Source organism: Cylas formicarius, unplaced genomic scaffold (assembly GCF_029955315.1).
Source record: "Cylas formicarius isolate icCylForm1 unplaced genomic scaffold, icCylForm1.1 PGA_scaffold_3__17_contigs__length_32017465, whole genome shotgun sequence".
Lineage (NCBI taxonomy): Eukaryota > Metazoa > Arthropoda > Insecta > Coleoptera > Brentidae > Cylas > Cylas formicarius.
In genome coordinates this window covers 14,463,208-14,486,136 of record NW_026844326.1, presented here as the reverse complement: position 1 = coordinate 14,486,136, position 22,929 = coordinate 14,463,208, and the positions used below count along the sequence as shown (strand labels likewise).

The 22,929-nt window shown below is 33.3% G+C and overlaps 1 protein-coding gene across 2 annotated transcripts in view; it reads left to right on the top strand.

The window, feature by feature from the left end:
- Window positions 1-22,929, top strand: part of LOC132699367 (uncharacterized) — a 34,885-nt gene that overhangs the window by 10,357 nt on the left and 1,599 nt on the right. For both annotated transcript variants that reach the window (XM_060666030.1, XM_060666029.1), the window contains exon 2: window positions 21,782-22,370. In XM_060666030.1, the coding sequence (XP_060522013.1) occupies window positions 21,782-22,370 (589 nt within the window). The remainder of the gene's footprint in view (window positions 1-21,781; window positions 22,371-22,929) is intronic.

Below are 22,929 nucleotides of genomic sequence, written 5' to 3'. Positions count from 1 at the left end.
ATGACCCTTAATTTACTATTACGGCTACAAAGTTGATACGTTGAAAAATTGACGTTTAAAATTAATATACGTGTTTGAGTGTATTGAAATTAAAAAAAGCATTTGAAAAAGTCGAACCATATATACGAGGGCTGCCTTTTATATTTCGGGATTTTCTTAAACTACCCCTGCCATCTGGCGACTAACGTTTTTATAGTTTGACATTTGGAGGTTAGGTTTTGGCGAAACAGTGTTGTTTGTGTATTTTGTGATTAATTAAAAAAAATATGACGGTTAAAAATGGAACTTAATCGGGAGTATTTTCGTGCAATAATTTTTTACAACTTTAGACGTGGATTAACTCAACAACAATGCATCGATGCATTCGACTTTTGTCGTGGTCGTAGTTTTCTTAAGGGTGAATTTCGTGAAGGTTGTCCAAAATCGGTGGTTGTCCAAGAAAACATTGATGAAGTACGGATACTGATTTTGCAGGATCGTCATGTGACTTACCATGAGATTGAGGTATCTTAGTGGGACCAGCAATTTCGCATGAACATTTGGCCGCTAAAAAACTTGTTCGCGTTGGATTACACACACTTTGACATCAGCTCAAAAAAAGGCTCTTGTTGATTGGTGGAAGGAAATGCTAAAAAAATTACTATCGCGGTGCTTCCAAACACGGATGATATCGTGACAGGTGATGAATCATGGATCTATTGATATGAACTTGAAAGTAAGCAGCAGTCGATTGTGTGGGTCTTTCAGAATGAGACAAAGCCCACAAAAGTTGTTCGTGCGCTAAGCACCTCGAAACAAATGGTAGCCTGTTTTTTCAGGAAAACTAGCCACGTTGCAACTGTTTCTTTGGTGAAAGCGAAAACAGTCAATTCTGAATGGTACACAACCATTTGTTTGCCGAAGGTCTTTGAAGTGCAAACAAAAAACGCCATATAGTCCTGATTTAGCACCTAACGACTTATTTTTATTCCCATAAATTAAGAATAAACTACGTGGGCAACGTCACACCAGAAGAAGCGATTGACGCGTTTTAAAAGCACGTTTTGAGGTGCCCGATGTGGGAAAAGTGCTTCGATGATTGGTTTTAACGAATGCAAAAGTGTGAACATCAGCGTGAATATTTTCAGAAACATTAAAGTCATATTTTTTGGTAGATTATAGTTTTTTATTACAAATCCCGAAATATAAAAGGTAGCCGTCGTACTTATAGATTGTGATTTTCTAGAATAAACAAAACAAGGGTGATATTTCACAAAAAGCATTTTCAATTATTTAGAAGCCTAACGGTATGTAAGACCACTAAACTTGATAGTTATACAGCAGTTTCGACGAAAAACAAAACAAAACCAAATGTAACAAATGTTCGCCTATCGTAAAATTGTGTATCTATACGTATTTTTACAGCACTGAAGAGTGCCAACATTTGTCGGTGGATTGAATAATCAAAGAAAATATAATACAGCTTTGAGCTTTCTGTGAAAGATCTCAGGGGAGTCGGAATGTTTTTTGTAACTAATTTTATGTACATTTACCATAACTAGAAAATAAAATAATTTGATTTTATCACGGTTTATCATTTTCAAAGAATAATCCCAATTACCTGCGGGTTGTGTCTGTTAATAATTTTCAATGGGAGATAGCGTGCTTTGGAGGTTTTTGTTACCTAAACTTTTTAAGCATATATCTTGAAGAAACCCATCTCAAAAATCAACAACCAACTTAAGCTAAGGCTTAACGGCCCACATAAATTTTGAGAATGGAAAACGCGTGCTCTAAATCTCAAATCTGTTGATATTTTTCAAGAGAGTTGCAAATATCTTGACGAGTTGAGAGAATGTTGCCAGTGCTGGGCATATTTCTTTTTTTAACAATAACGATATGGTTTGTAAGAACTTTACTTTTTTATCGTGACAATGCTGCAACCATCAAATGCTTACCCCAATTTAGAGGAGTTCCTAGCCGCGATTTCGCTTGAGTCCAGTACTATGTACTACCTTTGCGTTTTGTTACTTTTGGGACTTTTTAAAAACGAAAAGGTGTTTTTGGATATTGCTATTACAAGGCTATTAGAATTGTATTGTAATATATTTATTTTCTTGTTTTGTATATTTGTGTTTAGAGTATTATTGCAGTTTTACAAATACGCCCATAGGCATCTGTTATGGTTTTCTATATCGTTATCTATAAAAATGTGCCAAATTTGTTAAATTTCACTATTTCTAATGTAATGACATTTTAATTTTGTTGGGTTAAAATCTCCCAAGCCAGTGATTGCCCTTCTCAGGAATTATTTTCTCCCACTTTACGTTGTTGCCATAGCAACCATTCATTTGTAGGCAACACTCCTCACCCCACTCATCCCTTGCCAATAATGTCCATAATGGGAGTACAACAAAGGGAACTTTTAAGAATGACTTATGTCTGGTTTAGTTGGACGTCACTGATGTTTTTAGACAATATAGTAACAAGATGACAAATTAATTAATTAAAAAAATTAAATCCGCCAATCCTGATTTACGCTAAGGATGTGATTTTGTTGTTGGGTGCAATTACGACGTTGTCGGGTCTCCGTGGGATGTAACGCCATTGCTATAACCGCTATGCAATGACGCGATAAGTAATCACATGATATGGCTGCGATCCAACATTTTGGTTTTAAAATTTTCCTACGGTAAATTGCTCGTGCAGTATTACGGAAAGGGAAAATTATTTCCTCCATTTGCTTTGCTTTTATGTCCGTGCGGTTCACGAAGTTTAAGCAATTATTACGTCATAAAAACATACAAAGCGTGTAGTCGTTAAAATATGAGGAAACGACGGAACTGTAAATTGGACAACAATGCCGCAAGTGCTAAAGACTTATGTCATTAGACCAGCCCGTTTCGAACTGTTCTTCTGGGTGTTTAATTCGATATAAGTCCTGAACAGGTATATACAGGGCCATCTAATTGTTCGTAGCAAATTAACTGGCGATATGAAAGCATTTTTTATGAAATACTGTAATCGTTCTGGAGAGTAGTTATACTGAGAAATCATTCAATAAAATTATAACCATTTGTAAAACATACTCCATAATACGGTCACCTGACACAGACGCAAAGATTAAGTCAGTGCTTCAAGTGTAACGATTCCCTTTTGTCACGTTTTGTTGCGTTTAATTTACTTGCGGCTGAATTCCGTTTATACATTTTTCGTAGTAGTTTCCTTTCAAATAGCTAAAGTGATCGTGACTGCGTATAAACGCGTCCGAATTATAGCATGCATAGGAAAACTGCTCAGGCTAGTCTTTATTTACCACGTACCTATGTGACTCAAATCGTTTCAAAAACTGGTTTTGGATTTAGGGTCCGAGAAGTTTTCATGCGAGGTTTCAGGTCGTTTTGAATCCAACCTAAAAACGTTTTGATAGTTCATTATTTTGACAGTCATATCTGTCATTTGTCATTTTTTTTTAATAAAATGGATTCAAAAATGTTATTATAATTTTTTATTTTTTTCTGTCAGTGGGTACAAAATAGGTGGATACTTTTTGCAAATAGTTTGAACTGTTTTAAATTTTATGAAAGTATCCAAGTATCCAACTTTAAAATAATATTTTCAGAGTCACTATCACTCAGTTTGTTTTAGTTTTCATTATAAATAAAATTAAAAATACAGGCAAAATATATTTTGAGATAAAATAAGACATTTTGAGGTTGCGTTGGCTTGCTTGCTTGCAGCGACCAATAAATTAAAGCTTGAGGGCAAAATCGCGTTTCCACGAATGAGTTTAAGATTTTTGAATTTGGATTGAAGTAGAACTCGATACCGAAAAAAGGTGGATTTCCCCTTTTGGTACCAACGTTTTCCTCTGGGGTCGGAAAAATTTTCGCCCCAATGACTTAAAAAATAACCAAAACTAAATTTAAAAAAAAAACAGACGTAAGCGAGTAGATAAAATATTTTTGAAATAAATATTAGCATTAGCAAAGTCTCTCGATCTGATTCTTTTTCTTTTATCAGCAGCGACATCAGCTCTAACGTAAGTGCTCAAAAAGTTTTTATAATTAAGTGCTTGTTATTTATTTGATTCAATATAGTTAATAAAATAGATACAAGATTCATTCTCGATAACAGTAAGAAATGAAATTCGAAAACAGACATATCTTCCTTCAAAAATTTATAACTAAAATATTCTGTTAAATATTTACTGTCTTTGAAGTTTTTTGCCTTATTGTCGGTTACCGAAAAACGTGCGCTCGTAATTTTACCACCTAAAGGTAAACAAACATACAAAAATTTGTATACACGAAACAAAATTGCTTTTAATTAATACAAATAAACAATCCGAAAGCCTTTGTATGGCAGTTGCTTAAGTACCTGCTGCTCTCTGAAAATAAACATTTATTAATTCCTTTCACATGTGCGAGGATGTGTCGGCTATTATAAAATATACAGAGTGGCAGCCTTAAACTAAGTTTTACAGTAGAACTGGCATTAAAATTTCACAATGACAACTTGGTCATTCTTAATATCGAAGCCCTAATATCCTGGCAATGTCGGTCATAAAAGAGCTGGTCAACAATTTATAAAATCATGGCAGAAAACAGAAAACTATTATTTAGCGAGGAAGCTATTGAGCTGCCCGAATAAAACAACAGCTATAAAGTTGGCAGGGATCAGGAACAAATTAAATATCGCCGTAGTTATTTTGCAATTCGATCTGCCATCTGCATTCAGACCTTTGGATCCACTATGACCGCAGGTATACTGAGGTGCCATTTGAAAGTTTTTACGACAATCCGTAAAACATTCTCTTATCCTTGAAGGCTTATTTTTGTCTATTAAAAAACTCATCATTCTAATTACAACACTTGAACAAAGATCGTTTCAAGCAAAATTTATAATATATATAAAAGATTGCGCCTTACTAAAGTTACATTTTAAACATTTTCTATGCTCTGATCGTTAACGCGAGGGAGCTATTAAATATAAATTTGCAATCGAAGGGATCATTAAACAGGGTGGATAACTTAAAGGTTATATGGTAAAGTTCAGACAAATTGCAATGATAGTTTTCCGTATTTTAGCTTTTAAGACCTACACACCTAGAGTTGTTCCAAAATTAATTTGCATACAATAAACAGACAAGTTTGATGAATAAAAGGCAATAAAAGGCACGGGCTGTATTACTACTGGTGGTTTATTAGAATAATTAATAGATATACATAATTATAATTATATGGTCAGATAATTCACATATTAATTATCCTAAAATCAAGTAAATAAAAACTCATATAGAAGTAAGAATAATATAGAAGTTTATCCTTATTTACAGACTCCAGTAGGTCAGTTTCATCATATCTTTCTAAAATTGCTTCCTATTTAAAGTAAGCCAATGAATTGTTCATGTTTTTTTTTTCAAGAAGTCGTGGTTATTTTTTGGGACTTTCTTGAGTGTCAGCTTAACTAATAACTAATAACATACCCAGAATAATAATTAAAAAAAAAACAAACAATTCCCTTTACTTCGGTATATTGTTTTATTTTCGACGCTTTGAACACATTGAGAATAATATTTTTTTTCATTTTTAGAATTAGAATTTTACTAATCCGTTTCTCAGCAAGAAATTCCGAAACAATAGCCGTTTTCAAGAACAAACTTTGCTAAGATAGGTCAAATACGGGCCACTCCCGAGTCTCTTGACAATTATCATAGGTACCATGCCTATGGCCTATTATTATAAAATAAAAAGCATAGTAAAAATATTTTCAGTTCCATTCTTTTCTTTGAGTAATTTTCGAGCAAAGAATCGCTATGATGGTGCCATCTATTGAATTTATTATATGACTTTATATGTGTTTGGTATTGGGCGTTTTTCTTGAAATTTTTAAACTTTCACATAGGCAAGGCAGTCAGAGAGCGGAAATGAACGATTCAGAAGCGAAAAATCTTGAAAAATAGTCCGATTTGTTATGCCCTGATTCTCGGCAGAGGCGTGGTAAGACGGCGGTGTGAAATTAGATAAGTCCGAATAAGTTTCACATACAGTAGGGAATAGGATACACAAAGACTTACTAAAGATTTTGTGAAAAAAGTGGGATACTTGGAGAGAGGAAATTCAAAACGTTCAAAATACCGGACGTTAGTTTTTTCAGTGAAATGAAATGAAAATAATAACGCTGACTCATACAGTTTTCAATTTATTGCAACGGTAATAATAATCAAAAAATCAATAAGGGTTTTGCTAATCTACATTACTGCATTTTTCTCGTAATAATAATAATCAATTCCTGCTTTCTTAATTTTTCCATTTTTAAATGTTTGTTTTTTTCATTTACGATACTGGATAAAGCTGCATGACCTTCAGAAATTTTTTCTCAATACACTTTGATATTACAAAATTTTATTTAGAGTTGCAAGCTTATCAATACCAATATTTATTTATTATCATTTTATGCTGTGGAAATTGCGTCAAAAATAAGCTAATCTTAATTACAAAATTACAACTGAATAAGATTGTATAAAACACGTTTAAAAACCTCAACTTTGATGAAACTAGCACTGCAGAAGGCAAGCTTTGGAATGTCACTTCTTATTATTTGGTATATCGCAGACTTGACGTAAGCGTAATGACTGCTCAACATTTTCAATTTTAGTCTGCTTAAGTGCAATTAGTAAATTTAAGTCGAAAAATAAAATTTTGTTTTGTCCTTAAAGCCTAACGAAACAAATAAGGCGAATATGAAAATCTATAGATAGTTTTGACCCGACGTCATTGTCAGTGGTAATTTCTTTCAGTAATCGTATAAAATAAAGATATGTGCATACTAAAACAACAATCAGGTTGAGATGGCGAGTACCTACGTGACGCGCAAGGTCAGTGTTAATGTGAATTGGTTGTAATTGTGGCTTCCTGTTGATTCATTTTATTTAGCCTTTTGTTGCCGATACCGTTACGTCAATGCGCATTTAATGAATGAATGTTATCGTAAATGTGCTGCTGGTTCGGCAGAGCTGACCTATTTGTGAGCCCTTGTTCCATATTTTCGGAGAAGTCGATTTGTTTGGTCTCTTAATCGCAAAATCTAAAGTTACCATTCATTTTTTATATTTCCTGATTATAAAAATCCTAGAGTCGTAGAACCTAATCTGCGCTATTATTGCGCAAATTGTGCTTGGAAGGCGAAACGATCTTTTCTTCGAAATGTGGTTATGAGAAACTATTATTTTGATATACGTCGCACAGTGTACCCGCTGTTACCAAGATGCTGTTTGAACATTCCTGACCTATTTTTTTAGTCTTAAAATATGATAAAATTGAAAAATGTGAATATGAAGAATATGAAAGCTATTTTTATTTTGTAAATACTTTTTAAGACTCATCAGAATCTTAAACACCAATAATTTTTTTTGCGTAATTTATATCCGTTTTGGTTGTTGTCTATAACGGTTTTAGATGTTTGGTAATAGGATCCTATTTTTAATTATTTTATAGTTTCTAATATCCTTATAAAAATTAACATAAAAACACACAGATTAGGATTCTAATGAAATAGAGTAAATTAATAAAAATAATAAATGAAGGTTAAAGTTATATAAGGTTTTGTAAGTAAATGATATTTTGTGACAATGTATTAATGTAATTCATAATAAGTAATAATTTTATTATAAGGATGTCAAAATACAATAATAAAAAAATAAAACGGGCATAAATTATGCAAAAAAATATTATTATATATATACGAATATCTTTCGTATTAAGGAAGATATGGCAAATTTATACAATTTTTTAAGTATATATATATATATATATATATATATATATATATATATATATATATATATATATATATATATATATATATATATATATATATATATATATATATATATATATATATATATATATATATATATATATATATTCTCACGTATTGATTCACGGATGGAAAAATGTGATGACACTATACTCCGGGATATCATCCGTTCGCTCGTTGAACTCCGACTGGAATCCTGCAAATCCTGCATCCGACTGGAATCCTGCAGACGTTTCGCCAAAATCTCACTTGGCATCTTCAATGCTCGCGCTCCGAAAACACTTCGACAGTGTTCAGTGCAGGATTTGCAGGATTCCAGTCGGATGCAGGATTCCAGTCGGAGTTCAACGAGCGAACGGATGATATCCCGGAGTATAGTGTCATCATATATATATATATATATATATATATATATATATATATATATATATATATATATATATATATATATATATATACTATTATAGTATTCGCCAGCTTAAACAGCATTGTATATGATTAAACACAGTCAGCTCACGAAGAAATGAAGCCTAATTTTACCAGACGTTTGAAACCACGTTCTGTCAAACGGTACTATTTTCACACGACCAACATTTTTTATAATTATTTGTTATTATTATTTTATTAAATGGCAAAAAATTAACAGAAATTCCCGAGTCACAAAAACATTATGACTAAAAAAGACATTGCTGGATGCTGCTTACTAACTGCGTTGGACATCTTGGTATGGAAGGTACTGAAAAGAAGAAAACCATAGAATTTCTCATGGTCTCCTTTTTGGGTCTTATGCCAAGCCTTTCAACTTTTCTTTTAAAAAACGCTCATTATACCATGGTCTCAAAACTTAATTTTATTTATAAAGTGAAAAGTGATCGAGTTTCGTTCGTGATTATTCAAAAACATTTCGTTGGCCGTTGTCCGAAAGTAAAAACAACAATTTAAGTCATGTGCGATTTTGAACACTGAACGCTCGTTAATTTCGTTTTATGATCGTCGTATACCTGTCAATCTAAATTGCATTCGATAACAGAACGGAGTATAACGTCCACGTATAAGGTAACCAGTTATATAAACAATAAACAAGAAATCTGGAGCAGAATTTTAATCGACCATTGTGACACTAGGAAGAGAAAAACACTCATTGCACGGAATGGTTTATTTGTATGTGTCAAACGAACTGATTCTCTAATTTATAATATACAGTGCGATACGGTTTTGGTTTGGAAACTTTTCCAGTAAAAACTCCAATACATCTACAAGTTTAGCATCGAATCGCAAGAAAAAATAAAACAAAACCGAATAACACAACATAATGACATGGATGAATAATATAAGAACAATTTTAAGATTCAGTAATAATTGCAAAAGCTCAGGGCCCGATGAAAAGAAAGAAGTAGGGGGAAAAGACTACAAAAAGAAATAGGTGCACCTTCCAGAATGTAATCAACCAGCAAAAAAGCCCCAATGATTGGAACAAGAGCAAAAATTAAAATATTAAAAAAAATAAGGTGTTATTTGAAGAAATAGAAAACAACGTTCAATTAAGAGGGGAACAACAAGTTTCTCGGAACAACCGTTCCATTATTGATGAAACAAAAAATAGAAATATCATTAGAATTTTATCTATCCGCCATTTTTCGCTTTGTCGATACGGCTAAGGCATTCGATCCAAAGCTGCCTTAAACTTTACTATATAGATTGGGAGAACGTGATAGTGAACTCCAACAAGACAAAAGAACCTATATTGATACGAAAATCGTCAATCAATTTACGTATCTAGGTGGCAGCTAGCAATGGAAATTGGAAAAAGGAAGGACAAGCACAAATGATGAAAGCTGATATTTCTGGATGCTTAAAAGATATTATATGGAGGAACAAATATCTAAACACTGAGAACAAAGTAAGGATATACAAAAGCGCATATGAACCTATGCAGCAGAGACAAGATCAGATACCACAGAGACTATGCCAATGAGTTCAAATGAAAACAGTAAAATCCATCACTATACGACAGAATAAGAAATTAAGATCTTATGGCACTAATTGGCAAAATGGGTTAGAAAATTCTTCAATAAACAGGTAAAAAGATTGATAAAAATGACAAAGAACAATATACTAGATGGAAGAAGATCCATCCGGTACAGTTTCCCGCCGCTTGGGTATAGTTTGTTCATAGATATAAGAAAGTGACCAATTACTTTTGAATGTTATTATCCAAGTGTGGTCATTAACATACAATGCAACAAAATTATTACCTACAGTTTCGGAATTTAAATTCAGGTAAAATTGTGGTCCGTAATAGAAAATAATTTTATACCTACCTGTGTTTAATATTCTTTGGTTTGGTATACTACTTAGTTTAAGTTTATCAGTAATCATGCTTATTTCGTGTGTAATACAGCGTGTGTTGAATCGTGTGCGAATTATGCTAAATATGTGCGAGTCTAGTGTACCTCAGGAGATGCTCCCGCCCAAATGTAGAAAACACTATTCTATTGAGACTAAAGAAGTTATAAACAATGTTTATTTGACTCTCATTAAACTTGTTCCAGCAAGCATGCATCTTTAGAAGAAACGGCTCCGGCTACATTGACGAAAATTCCAACATCAACTGTATGGAAAATTGCGAGGACAAAAAGAAGCGATGCTAACATTTTCTCGACTGTAGATGAAAGCGATCAGCGTAAAATTTACCAGTTATACGAGGAACAAAGCGTGCCTACATTAGATATCTTAATTAGGAGGCTTGAAAAAGATGAAACCGGTTTTAAATGCGGCAGAACTACCTTATGGAAGTGTATTCAACACATGGGTTTTAGATTTAAAAAAATTGACAAAAGGCAAGATTTAATGGAATCTTTTAGAATTCGGAAATGACGACTGGAATATCTAGAAAAAATTCGGATTTACAGAGAACAACAAAGGCCAATTATTTACTTGGATGAAACCTGGTTCGACACTTATGATACCCCGGAAAAGGGTTGTGTTGACTCAACTGATAAGTGTAAAACAAACGCGCCATCAAAAAGAGGTAAAAGAATAACTCTTTTGCATGCTGGCTCTAAAGATGGTTGGATTCCAAATAGACTTTCTCTGTCTGCGAAAAATATTAAAGATTCTTCTCGGGATTACCATGAAGACACCACCGCTGATTTATTTAAAAGTTAGTTTAAAAACAAACTATTTCCAAACATTCCTCCTAATAGCGTCATTGTAATGGACAATGCGAGTTATCACAGTAGACAGTTGACTAAAACCCCTTCCTCATGTGACACAAAACAACAATCCAAAACTACATGTATAATAACGACATTTATTTTCACGAAGATTATACCAAAAAGCAATTAATTGAAGTTCTACAAAGCTTGAACCTACGAAAGGAATACGTCTGTGATAATTATGCAAAAAATATAGGCCATACAGTTTTAAGGCTTCCACCTTACCACTGTATATTTAATCCCATTGAACATGTTTGGCACCAACTGAAATCTGCCATTCGTTGTAACAATGTTTTTCCCCGTGTTAACTTCAATGTCCTCAAACTTATAGAAACCGAAGTTTTTAACATCCCTCCACAAAGTTGGGCAAATTCTGTTAAATATATAGTAAAAGCAGAACAATCGTGTATCCATATTGCAAATAATATAGAACAAATAATAATTAGAACAGGCGATGATAGCGATAGTGATACGGATATATTATGTGAATAATTTTAAGTAATTTAAGTAGCTAATAAAAATAATTTGTAATTTTATTTTAGATTTAAACATAAATACATAGATAAATAAATAAATATTGTTTAGCATCTTTCCTAACAAAACCCCAAATAATTAAATTCTAAGCAAAGTACGGACCTGTTCTGCCATACTTCATTCTTACAGCTTGCTCGGGTCTTTCCTTAATTCAGTTAGTCATTTTCTTATATCTATGAACAGACTTTACCTGCAGATTCTATCCAAATACACGGTAGTGTCTGAATTGATTTCTTTGATGTCTATTGATAAATATCTATTATGCTAATTGGCAGAGATAATTAATCGTCTATTTAGAGACAATGGGAAAAAAATCACTTGCCACTTGGTCTGTGAGTGGGCATGTAAATGATTGCTACATGCGGCTGTCAGTAATTTTTTGCGTAATGAAATCGCATTGAGACGAGTATCTCGACTCTTATCACGTATTTGATCAGTACGTGACAGCATCCTAATGATACACCTAATAGTCTTTTAATGATCGACGTGTCAAAAGAACGTGAAAAGGCCTTGGAAAAACGGCGCGCTCGCAGTTTGTGAAAGGTTTGGTATAATTTTTTAGTCTCCTAAAATTGCGTTTTACCTCCCAGCTCACTAAACAAAATCTCTAAAAATAATGAGATGTGTCCGATTTTCGAGATACAATTCGGATCATAAATATTTTGGAAAGGCGAAAAAAGGCATTGTGTAAGTTATAAAAGAAGTTAAAAAAGTTATTCGAGTTAAGTATTATTAATTTATAATTTTTATAATGTCCATTGGGAAAAAAAATCTAAGCGTGGATTTTAAAGCACTCTTTCGTTTGATATGTTCTCAGCCACGAACAAATACAACCCACAACCTTTAAAAGTCCGCTAAGGTCGATAAACTTTATCTTCTTCCGATGGTCATTCTTCACCAACGTAGACAAACATTCGACGTAATTGCTCAGAGCCAGAGACATTGTTTATTTATTTTAATTTTGTATTTTTGTGCAGTGTCCCTTACCGTACACTCGATCCCTACAAACATTTTGTAGGTAGTGGACGCACAATATTTACTCATTCTGCCGATTCAGTTGTACTCAATCAAAACAGTCACAACAAATGTAGAAAAATGAGAATGTTACTCAAGATACAAGATTTGAACCACGTAGCTCAGGCATTACTATTTAAATTAGTATATTTAACTCCCAAAAATATATTAATCCTCTTGAAGTCGTCTGTTCTCTGGCTGACATATTTTATAGTAGTCATCTGGAACACCTGGTTTCAACAATTTTCGAAAACACATCACATTGATGCATTTTCTTAGTCATTGAACCCAAAAAAGGTTTTCTTCCAAAATGAAGTAGTTCTTTATTTAACATCTGGCACGTATACTCACATGCTCTCAAAAATTTTTGATCAAAATATACTCACAAATGTTTATGTTTAGTTTACAATTTTGCTGTCTAGTTATGGTAAAATAAAGTTTATGACTTTAAACATTTATTTTGTGACGCATTACCGAATATACTCTCTGCGTGACTAAAATTCTTTTCTGCATATTTGTTATTTCGCTAATTAGTCGGGCATAGATCCGAAAATAAATAATTTTCACATGTTTTCTAAATAATGTTATATAGAAAAACCCAAAAGAAGTCTTGTTTCACTTTCGTGTTGTTTGGTTCAATGATTCATGTTCCTTATTTTAAAGATTTTTTTCAATTAAAGAGGAAAATTAAAAAACATGAATACACAAGTTAAGAGAATTCGATTTAAAAGGAACAATACAATTTTTATTATGTCTTGTGGCCCAAGAAAGCGCAAAGGAACGAAAAATCTAGAACTTTTAAACCTTTCTGTGCTCCGCTGGTGCCAAAACAAACTCGTGACTAAAATGGCGTTTAAGTTATTGCATACTATACTATTATGGAGGGAAAAAGCCCCAATTTTCAAGATTAAACAAAATAATGAAATAATATTAAGAAATAAGAAGAAATGTATGTAAAATATTCTGCAACGGCATAAAATTAAGCCCATATTGAACCTTCCAAACTTTAAATTACTATCGGACTTTGTGATTGTTATAAGGTGTTCCCACTCTATTGCGTTACTCGGTATGGTTCGGCCTTTTTCGCTGTGTCCATATAACTACCGAGCAAAGTTGTTTTCGAGTCCATCGCTGGTCCTTGGAAGTAATTTTATTGCACAAAGCACGAAATATATAAATTAAATGGCGGACTTTTTATATCCTACAAGCAATATTACAAAATTCAAACACAGCTGCTTGGATTACATACAGATCACTGCGGGGTGTCCAGCTTATTGAACAATCCGCCCACTTTCCTGTATGTCATTTTTCTATACGCCCGATAGCGATATAAATATTGATAGGTCAAGCATGTTTCTTAAATGTCAGGAAGTGAACACCGACACAGGTAGATCGTTGATAACATGAGTTGAAATTTATAGTTTGATTCTTATTGCATTGTTGCCGATCGCGACCATGGCCCTCATAGAAGAATTACGACACTTTCGCTACAGAATCGCTCTACTTGCAGAATTCCATAAAACCAGCTCTTGTGACGCCAAGCAAACCAACGAAAGTTTGCCCTTGCGACTGTTGTATTGAAATTTTGCAGAATTGTCATCGTATTCTTTATACATATAGGGACTTTCTTTTAATCCTCAAATTTCCAGAATCGCTTTGGAAAACTTTACGCGACTCGTCAGAGTTCCCACAATTAACCAAAACTTCCTTTAATGTATCTACTGAATCAACTTAATGTAAAGGTTTATTGAATATTCTTGTTTTTCCAAACTACATTCTGATAAAAAAATGTTTTAGTCTCCTTCCCGCGTTGAATTGAATGAATAAAAGCTTTTATTATTTTATTATTATTAGTATTTTATTTATGATTAATTTTAACTTAAACGACTCTATTTTTTAGAAATCTGTTTAACATTTTACAATACAAAATTTTACTTTCTTTGATATTTACCAACATGATTTACGAGTGAAAGTTGACATATCAAAATAGATATTATAGTCTTTTTTATATTATTGCCTAAAATAATAGTAAACAATTTTCATAAGCAATTACAGAAGCTATAAATAAATGAAAATGCGAAAGCATTGTACATTGTACCCATGTCTTTGAATACCCGTGTTATATATACAAGGTGTTTCAAAAAAATGCGAAAACTTAAGGTTCTTTGTTTAAAATAAAGGACAGTTTATTACATAGACGTTTCTTATTTTACAAACAAAAACTCTATGGAAGTATTACTGTGGTAAAAACAACTATTTGTATTTTCAATTTCTTTTATAAAACATCCCCTTTCCAAATCAAAAAATCAGATGTAAAGCATGGAACGTAGAAAAAAGAGAAATTTATTTTGAAACTTTTATTCTTGCATATTCCCTGTCGTCCACTTTCGTATCTTCTAGTACAATCAAAAATGTGTATTAATTACACAGCAGATATTTTCTGATTCTGAAATTGAGATGTTAAATTGTAAATATTTTATAGATATTTTAAATATTTATTTAGTTATTGTAATTTCCATTTTTGGCGAATTTTGCAGTTTAAGTTTCCGTTTTACACTTATTTTAACCCTCAGCTATTGTACACATTTTTAATCGTCGAAAAAGACCTGAACTAAAGGGATATAATAAATGCTACCCACATTTTCTTACTGCGTTCAAATGGTGCCGCTTGTGAATCGAGCTTTGACATTTGTCATAGCAACCTTAAAATATTCTTTGGAGAGTAATGGTATATTTGGTTATATTTACAAAGCAAGAGGTGCGTCGACTACGGGTAACTAATTGTCTCATTATAAATCTTATTAATTAGGATGTTTTAGAAATTTTAAATGCAGATTGTTTGTTGCCTCTTCTATTCTGGCAAATCTTATATGATAAAGATTAAAGTCGAAATCGTTATAAACGTAAGTTTTGCAATTTTCAAGAGAAAACGATTGTCCCAGAATTGCAGGTAAAATCAAAAAATCGCTGCTTCACAAGTTTAGCCCGACATTACGGTAAAAATCTTTGTTTCTACTATTTCCTCGACCTTAGATAACTAGCAAAATAATTTTGTATATTTTGAGGTCATGGAAAGTCCGTCTGCGCCATGAGAAGTATCCTGCAAGAACACATCCGAGAAAAGAAGCATTTCAAAAATTAATGGCTCTATCTGTGACCAAAAAAATACATAGCGGTAACCAGGACTCGAGAGTCGACTCGCAAGTTCGACACCAATCGCTAGATGGTGCCTGCGATGTACAAAAGCGCGACTCGACTCCTAAACAATAGTTTGACGTTGACGTGAAATTTGTTGAAGATTCCCATATCTCGCAAAGATGTCTGATGAAGAACGGATTATGTTAAATCAAATTAACCGATATGGACACTGCTTATGTGAAATTATAATAAGATGTATGCTACACAAAAAAAATTGACAGTACCTGATTGATATTGATAGGTCCTATTTACAGTCTCAGATACTTCCTATGTAAATGGATGATTGTAAATGGACATACCTATACTTTTTACAAAACTTCTGGATTCCTCCTGCGTCGGTTTTTGCTCAGTCGAACTTGCTGACGTTTCGCCAATCATTCTGTTGGCTTCTTCAGAGCTTGACTGTAATTGGCTCGCATTTTACTCTGTACCTGCTTATATATTGTTTGAAGGGGGCGGAGCTAGATGAGGAGCATAAACACATGACTGATTCCCATATTGGTGATAGGTAGAGACCTGAGTCGCGGTTAAGATTGTTAAGTTGTTTATAGATTTCTATAGACTCTCTGATTTTTCGTTGGTGGAAGAATTGATTACATGCAAAAATTTTAGTTTAGTTAGTTTTATCGTGTTCTTTGAGCCAAGTTGATATTTTTCGACCGGTCTCTCCAATATATTCTTTGCCGCATATGCATGGAATGCTGCAAACTCCTGGCACCTCAAACGGAGTTTTGTCTTTGACGGACCGAAGATGTTGAGAGATTTTTGGACAAGTGGTTTTGACGTTATACTCCTTCAGAACTTTTGATATGTGGTCAGTTATGTTCTGAATGTAAGGAAAGACCACGCTGGCAAGTGTAGGATGGCTTTCGGCCTCATTGCTATTGGAAGGTTGTGGTGGAGTGTATTTTTTCATGGAATATCTTTAATGTGAAAATTAATAGAGAGAAGAGCAGAGGTAAAGTGTTTGAATTCTGGGTTCAATGACTCGGGCTGAGATAGTTTTGCGGCTCTGTAAACACGAGCGTTGATAAGAGATGATTTTTGGGCCGGATAGTGATGTGACCATGCATTAAGGAATCGGTATGTGTGCGTAGGTTTTCTGTAAACACAATGACTCAATGTTAGGTCTGATTTTCTATTGATAAGGATATCTAAGAAAAGGAGGTTATTATTAGTTTTCAACTCAATGGTAAAGCGTGTGTTGGGGTGTATAGAGTTTAAATGTCTAAAAAAATCTGCTAGCGTTTCTTGACCATGAAACCAAATAAAAAAAGTATCATCGACGTAGCGTTTCCATAATTTTGATTTTAGATGAAAGCGAGAGCTTCTCTCTCTAAATATATTCGCGATGACTGGTGATAGTGGAGAACCCATAGCTGTTCCCGACGTTTGTTAAATAATTTTACCGTTATAAAAAAATATGTTCTAGACAAGCATTTCGCAATTAAGGTAAGAAGAAGAATATCTTGTGTATCTAATGTAATGCTTTTTAATTTTTCAATGAAATGAAAGGAATTAAGTACGAAACTGTTAGTTTTCTCTGTAAGGGGTTTTAATAAAGAAGCTAGATATTTTGCTAAAGAGTATGTTGGAGAACCAATGGTGCTGACAATAGGTCGAAAGGGTAATCCTGGTTTGTGGATCTTTGGGAGTCCGTAGAGACGAGGAACTTTAGAGCCATGGGGTGACAGATTTTTTTACGGAGTTTGATAGAGAAAAAGCCTTAATAACAGATTTAAGGTTGCGATTCATATATGACGTAGGATCTTTTTTAAGTTGGCGATATGATACGTCTGTCAGAATATCTTGAATCTTTTCCTGATATTCATTTGTGTCCATGACCACCTTTATCTGCTTTTAGGATTACAATGTCTGGGTTAAATTTTACAGATTTTAGTGCAATTTTGATTTTTAATTTTTTAAGTTTGTTTAGGATTCACTCGACATTGGAAATGATTTCCCCTTTGGGATAATACGTGTTGCAAGAACTTTTGAAAGAACTAATTTTTCCGTTTCCGAAAGTTGGTGTGATGATATATTTTTTCCTTTTTTCCTAGTGTTGGCGTTAGTTTTTCAAATTTCTGAATGTGATTTTGGGTAGTAGGGTATCGAACTCGGATGGGGAGAAAATGGAGGAAATTTCAAGGTGTAGAGGCAGAAGAGCCTTATTGATTTGATCAATTTCCTTAAAGGTATGATGAATTCTTTCTCGAACTAAAGCGAAACTAGATTTTCGAAGAATTTTATAAGCGGATGAGGTTTTGACGTGATGGGATATTTTAAGAAAATTGGGGATAAAGTTATGGTCTCCACAATCTAACAAAAAGGTCAGTGTACAAAGTAATCTTACCAGTTTCAATCGGTGATCTTCTAACTTTCTGCATTTGCGTTTGATGTCCTCTCCATAAATGCTTGTTAATTTTTCAAAGAAACTTCCATAGGCTACTGTAATACTGGACACACTGGACATACTTATATTTGAATATTGATTAAAAAGCCTTTAGAAATATCCCGTAAAATTCTCACCAGGATAAATGTTTTGATGTGACAAATTTTATATTTAGTGAGTTGATTGAGATGTGTCGTTTTAAGGCGATCTTTGCGTTAATTAAAACGTCTTAATTCGAGTTGTGTCACAGAAAATTGTAGTGTTAAACAATCAAAGACCGAAAGAAATCTCGTGTTCAGTTTGGAATATCAAAGAGTAGCCGAGTATATTGCGAGAAAAAAAAATGCGGAAAGAAGTGCAAACTCCAGTGGTTCTTAAAAATGATTGAAGAGCAACGAAACAAATTTTTGGAAGCTATCGGACTTCAGGTGATTCACAAAGAGACGTTTTATTGCTGAGCTACATGAGCACCCAAATACCACAACAAACAACTTCCTCGAGCACACGAACCCACCTTGTATATGCATATTTTAACGAAAATGTGCACCGTCTGTGGTGAGCATCGACTTGGCCGCATTTCTAGGTCGATGGTAACACAAACTTTCCGCCTAACGAGATTTCGATGGCTTCCTGCCCGTAACAAATGACGGACGGAATAAAACAATATATATAATTGCGGAATCGAATGTCGTCGATTTTGCACCACGCTTCAATGTTTTTCATGTTCCACTGCGTTTGCTTTAGGTGGTACCAACTGAACCGAATTTGTAACGACACACGTCCATATGTAATTATACTTTGTAAGTATTATTCGACCAAGCGAAATAGATTCTAAACGGCCCATTTTACATTAATAAACATTCCCCCGTGAGACGTGCATTAACTTGATCAACTTAACGATTGCCGTTGATTAATAATTAATTAACGTGTACGGAGAAGATCAAAGAGAAAGCGCGACCAGTTCCACGGATTTCAAAGCGATGTATGTAAATGTTTGCAGCAGAAACGAAACATAAAAACATACGTTGCTATACTTAACACTTAATAATAATTACTATTTCATTAGACGACGTCTGTCGGCAATTAAATGAATAAATTTAAATGTCATCAATGCGGGGTTTGTTGTTTTTGGTCATTTTTTTGCGCATCCTTCACACGCGGTCACAGGAGCGGACTTAACAATATTATTAATTTAAAGTGTCAAGAACTAGACACGGTTTTTCCATATAACTTGTCACCCCTTTAAACACTTTATTTGATGAGATACAAAATAGAATATTTTGCAACAAGTTTTATAAACGACACTTAAATCAGAAGTTTGATTTGGTACCAACGGAGCAAGTATCTGAAAAAAATTATCTACATTTTGCGTAAATAAATAGATAAATGCACTGTATGTATATATAAAATGGTATGAATGTAGTAAAACGTTTATGTTGCAAAAATTAGATTTGCATTTTTATATTACGTTTACTACATGCTGAGTGACATTTGACAAAATATTCGTTGGTCCTGAAGACAGGAACAACACTAGAGTAGCATTTTTTTATGTAAAAAACAGTATTGGTATCTATAAGATGTGCCCATTAAACAATGTAATTGAAAATGTTTTTTATTTAACTTCTTTAGTTTATTAATAACATTATTATGAAGCTTGTATATATTCAAAGTGAAAAATATCTTTCAAACAACCTTTGTTAAAAATAATTTTGTGAATTTTTAAAAGAAACTTCCACAGGCTACAGTAATACTTTTTACAAAACTTATGGATTCCTACTGCGTCTGTTTTTGTTCACTCGAACTCGAACAAAGTCTGAAGAAGCCAACAGGATGATTGGCGAAACGTCAGTAATTTCGACTAAGCAAAAACCGACGCAGGAGGAATCCAGAAGTTTTGGAAAAAGTAATAATTTTGTGAGACACACAAAACCAGTTCGCTCGAAACGTAATTGTATCTTTTAATTTGAAACATGATCATAGTTTCTGAATGATATCAGCAAAATCGAAGTGGCACAAAGTAAGTTTTTTGAATGGAGATTTCAATTTTAAATCATTGTCTTAAATTTTTCCCAAATTACGAGCCTTGTTAGAACAGTTTAAATTTTCATTTTTTATTTGAAGTTAGCACAACTTCACTGCATTTATTTGCAGTTGATGATTTTTAGAGAACTCGTCTATCTTTTCAAGGTCCTGGTTTATGATTGTCTACTGCTAATGAGACAATGACAACTGACAAACATCAGAATATTACCAACATTGTTTGAAACCCAGAAACTCAAAAGATCATCCAGAAAAAACAAAAATATTATTATATTAATGTCTGAACTTAAGCTATTTCATTTTGTCTAGTTCTTTAAATTGGTGGCTATTTTGAAAAATAAATTTCCATTTTTTTGTGTTCTTCCTCAGTATACTAAAAAATTCTATATAAAACCTAAAACTTTGGTTCCAGCAACTTTTTATACTTAATTATAAAAGTAATAACAACGTCCGTTTTAAGATAAAAATACAAAAATACATACAATACAAGGTGTTGACTAGATGCCAACAAAGGACTTAATAGGCACTTTAACATCGCCAATGTTTTACCTTATAAAATAATATTGTATGAAATATTCTTTACAATGTTGTAATTGTTTAAGGTGAGAGCTGCTTGTAATATATCGTTTAACGCTACCACGATCAACGCAGTAATTTTTTTGAGCAACTCTTGGAAAAATGTACGGAATCTCCATATATACATCGAATTTTTAAGGGAAATGATATGTAAAAATTACTAGCCACTTTTTTCTGAAGAAAATTGACTTTTATAGGAAATCCAAAGCCTAGCTCATCAATAAACGCATATCCGAGTTATCTTTTTTATGCTAATTAATAATTTTGTTTATTGAAATACTTAGTACTTATCCTGATACAACTCAAGGTTATAATTATCCCATTAATAATCTTAAGTTCATTGTTTCCGTATTCTTGCTGATTTCTTCCCAGACGTTATAATTTGTAAGTTAAATAATTGCTATTATGTTATAAAGACTAAATATCTAGTGTCTTGCAGAGAAATGAAGTTAAATGTCAAAATGTCCATTTAAAATGGTACAAAGTAATGATACATTTTAAACATTATAGATTCAACCAAATGGGTGGATACTAGAACAAAATTTAAACTTTTAATAATGCAAATCAAGTTAATATACAACTTGAAATTGAACAACATCCTAATTTTTTTGGTGAATGAGGAAAAAATAACAAAAGCCTAAGACCAAAAAATTAGAAACACTAATAAATACATATATAGATAATTTTTGGTATATAGTGATTTGTAGAAAATTCAAAATTCAAAGGTTAATAATTTTTTGTAACAGTTGATTTGATCTTCGATAGGTTTAATCATAAAAACGTTGAATATTTTTTATTATTATGCGTGAAATATTCGATGTGAACAATCATATAGAAATAAACTAATTACGAGAGATACAAGAATAAGTTTGTATGTGTCCGTATAGCTGAAGTTTACACCAAAGCACACCGAGGCGTGAGCAAGCCCATTGCCTAAATAAAACACCCAACCCTTCACTAAGCCCGAACTCTTATGGGTATAAAAAAAGCACTTTTGTGTTTCTTCCAGGTTGTGCCTCGGAGCCAAAATGCCTACACTGCATCCCCAAAGGATGCATCAAATGTCCGGAATTAATAGTCTACCCCACCAGACAATGCGTGGAGAGATGTCCGTTCGGACACAACCCCAAATGGAGCACTATGGTGGACTTCATGGGACTTGTTTGCACGCACAACGGTAACCCGATGGGACTTTCGTCTGCCGCTCTGACTGTCTTAACCGGAGTGCTTTGTGGAACAATACTGTGCGTGTTTCTATTCGCCGTGGCCGTGATATATATCAAATACAGGCGGAAAAATACTCCCCAATTGAGTGACACCAGTTCCGAAACGGACGATACCCCCGAAAGAAAGGACTTTTTGAAGAGACTAGAGACTTTAAGACCCTATTCGCAAGATTATCTCGACATGGTGAACGATACGCGACGACAGTTGAGGCAGCTGCACCGGGAGGGCGACAATAGCGCTATCTCCGCTTACAAACCAGTACTACGTGACTTAGCTAGGATACTTGTACTTTTAAATAAATCTCCAGATACAGTGGGAATTCCTGACGATTGGGAACACCTGTTTACCTGGGCGGAAAAAACTTTGAAACGGTAATGACTATAAATACATATTTTTAAAATTTGCCGCTGTTTGATTCATACATAAATTTAACATAAGTTTTTCTAGTTGTTTTCATTTGGTAAAGGAAAAAAATAATGTTCAGAAACAGTTGAAAATTAGAGGTGGTCGACAACATGAAAGATATAAAACTATTGAAGATTGGACACCCAATTACAGCATTTTACGATCCTTCAAACCATACAAGATAATCTTGAGCTATGATTTTTCTCTAATCTGGACTTGGGCCTGACAATGTCCACCGTAGTTTACCGATTAATTATTCTTTTGTGTTGGTAAAGCCAACATTATTTTTAATAAATCCGTGAAAACTGATTACTTTCCATTAGTATTATCAGCTCATTTTCAATTTTTTTTAAAAAGATCAGTAGCCTTTTCTCATTCGAAAAATATTTTTTCAACAATTTGAATTTCGTCAAGAATACTGACTACATACCGATCATATTTCGAGTTCTTTGGACACAACTCAGGTCGTATGTGTTCAAAACTTTTTGTGTCTTGAAATAATAATAATTCAAGAGTTTATTCTAT